The 2,257-nt window shown below is 28.6% G+C and overlaps 1 protein-coding gene across 1 annotated transcript; it reads right to left on the minus strand.

The window, feature by feature from the left end:
- Positions 1–627: 627 nt before the first annotated feature.
- On the minus strand, positions 628–1,815 carry Chro.10363 (hypothetical protein). Its single annotated transcript, XM_660058.1, has 1 exon — positions 628–1,815. One exon carries the CDS (start codon positions 1,813–1,815, stop codon positions 628–630), a length of 1,188 nt encoding a protein of 395 aa, XP_665150.1.
- Between the last annotated feature and the right edge of the window lie 442 nt (positions 1,816–2,257).

Consider the following 2,257-nt stretch of genomic DNA (forward strand, 5'->3'; position numbering starts at 1 on the left):
TATTTGGAAGACAATTTTTAAATCCAAGCTTATTTAAACTTAAACAAAAGAATATACTTACTTCAAATTTATCTAATTTAAACACTCTTAATAATATTATTAACAGAAATTCGAATTATATTAATTCAAAATTAACAGTATTATCATCTGATGGTATTTGTATTATTTATCATATATTTCTTTTACTTAAATCATCTTTCAAAAGATATTTTAATAATAATCAAATTACAATTGTACCAATTATTAAATTCAATATTAATCATTCCCTTTCTTTAAATCCTCTTAATATTATTAATAACAGCTTAACATCCAATCAATACAACAAAATCATTTCCCATGCAATTTTCATCAATAAGAACACTCTTTTAATTATTGATACACTACAAAATTGCAAGATTGTCCAACTACTCCCCTTTTTCAATTAAACGATTATTAAAGAAACAAAGGATTACTACTAGATTTTAAGGTTTATATCTTATCTTTCTATACTGGAGATATATAATTTTCTACTTAGTTTTCTCTCCGATCTTATTTATACTGTAATAATATAATTACATATATATTCGATATCATATAGGTACCATTTACTTTTTTATTAAGAAAAAGGATACTTTGTAATTAAATTGGCTACCTCCTTATTATTGGTGGCACATAACTCATTGATCCAAAGTTTAACCTTGCACTTAAACCTCCAACTGTTCCACTTACATTCCCTCCTGACCTACTACTAACGTTTTTGGCTTGATGGTAGTTTTGGAACAGATGCTGATGGCCCCCTCCTTCTCCAATATTATTATTATTATAATTATATATACTTGTCAAAGGAGGTGGCACATAAGAAAAGTTTTTAACATTTTGCACAAAGCCATTATTATTATTACTACTCGCTGTTCCAACATTTTTTGTTCCTGATGCGATTCCTCCATTATATCCTAATTGTTGAATATTTACATTTATTCCTACTTTAGGAGCTGGCACATATGAGGAAGAATAACCTTCTCTCCCACCCACTGCTGACAAACCACCATATCTTTGATAAGACATTACAGGATTTGTTCCTATTCCTATTCCTCTCCCAGTTAGGCTATTATTCAATTCTGCTGCTTTAGAAACAGCATTAGTTGAATTTGACGATAATGATGAATTTGGAATTTCTTTATTAGATGAAATTACAGAAGAATTGATATTTGTAATATTCGGAGTTGCTACTGAAGGAGAAGTTGTTGCAGTACTAGTAATAGTAGCAGTAGAAGTATTATTTTCGATATTAGCAGCAAAATTTACAGTATTTAATGCTGTTGTTGCATTACGATTTGATAATAACGATGGCTGAATAGTTAATTTAGATCCATTACACTCATTGATGTCATTTTTTTCTGTAACTTTTTCTTTTTTTGCTTCTTCTTTTCTTCCTGTTACAGGAATATTTTGAGTGTTATCCGTTTTTGTTTGTGTAGTATTATTAATACCACTAACACCTAAAGGAGAAGGAACAACATAATATTGAGGATGAACAGTTCCCATTCCCGACATATAACCTGAACTATAATATGGATTATATCCATATCCATAATAATTTTGATGATGGCTCTGTTGTTGGTATTGCCCTTGATAATAAAATAATTTTTGATTATATCCAACATCCATAATTCCACCCATTCCAAGTCCAGCAGATAAACCGCAACCCACTTGGTTTTGATTTATTGAGACTTTTTTTTGTTGAGTACTATTATTAAGACTATTATTCATCATAATCGTTGATGTATTATTATTCATTATGCCTCTCCCATTATAAAATGTCTGTGGCAATTCCATTACCCTTACCTACTTTTCTCTTTTGGAAAATACTTGTTAACCCTATTGAATTTTGACTATTATTATTATTAGATCTAGTAGTTATAGGTATATTATTATTTAAGACAGATCTTTGATTCTGAAACTTTACCAATTTTGAATTATTCATTCCACCCAATTGATCTTTATTATTCTTATAATTAATGGGAAAATATCCACTCGGCTTGTCACCAGTACAATACAAATTCAAATATTTTGTTTTATATACTTTTGGAATAAATGGTATTGTATAATCTTCACTTTTTTNCAGTTTTTAATGAATTTTTTAATTCATCATATAAAGGCCTTCCCCAATCCTCCAATGTTAAATTCTCATGCTCATTCACATCTCTTAAAAATGGATGATTTAATGCTTCTTTTATACTTATTCTATGTATTGGATCTGGATGAACTAATGATTCAA

This window comes from Cryptosporidium hominis, assembly GCF_000006425.1.
Source record: "Cryptosporidium hominis TU502 chromosome 1 CHRO011101, whole genome shotgun sequence".
Taxonomy (NCBI): domain Eukaryota; phylum Apicomplexa; class Conoidasida; order Eucoccidiorida; family Cryptosporidiidae; genus Cryptosporidium; species Cryptosporidium hominis.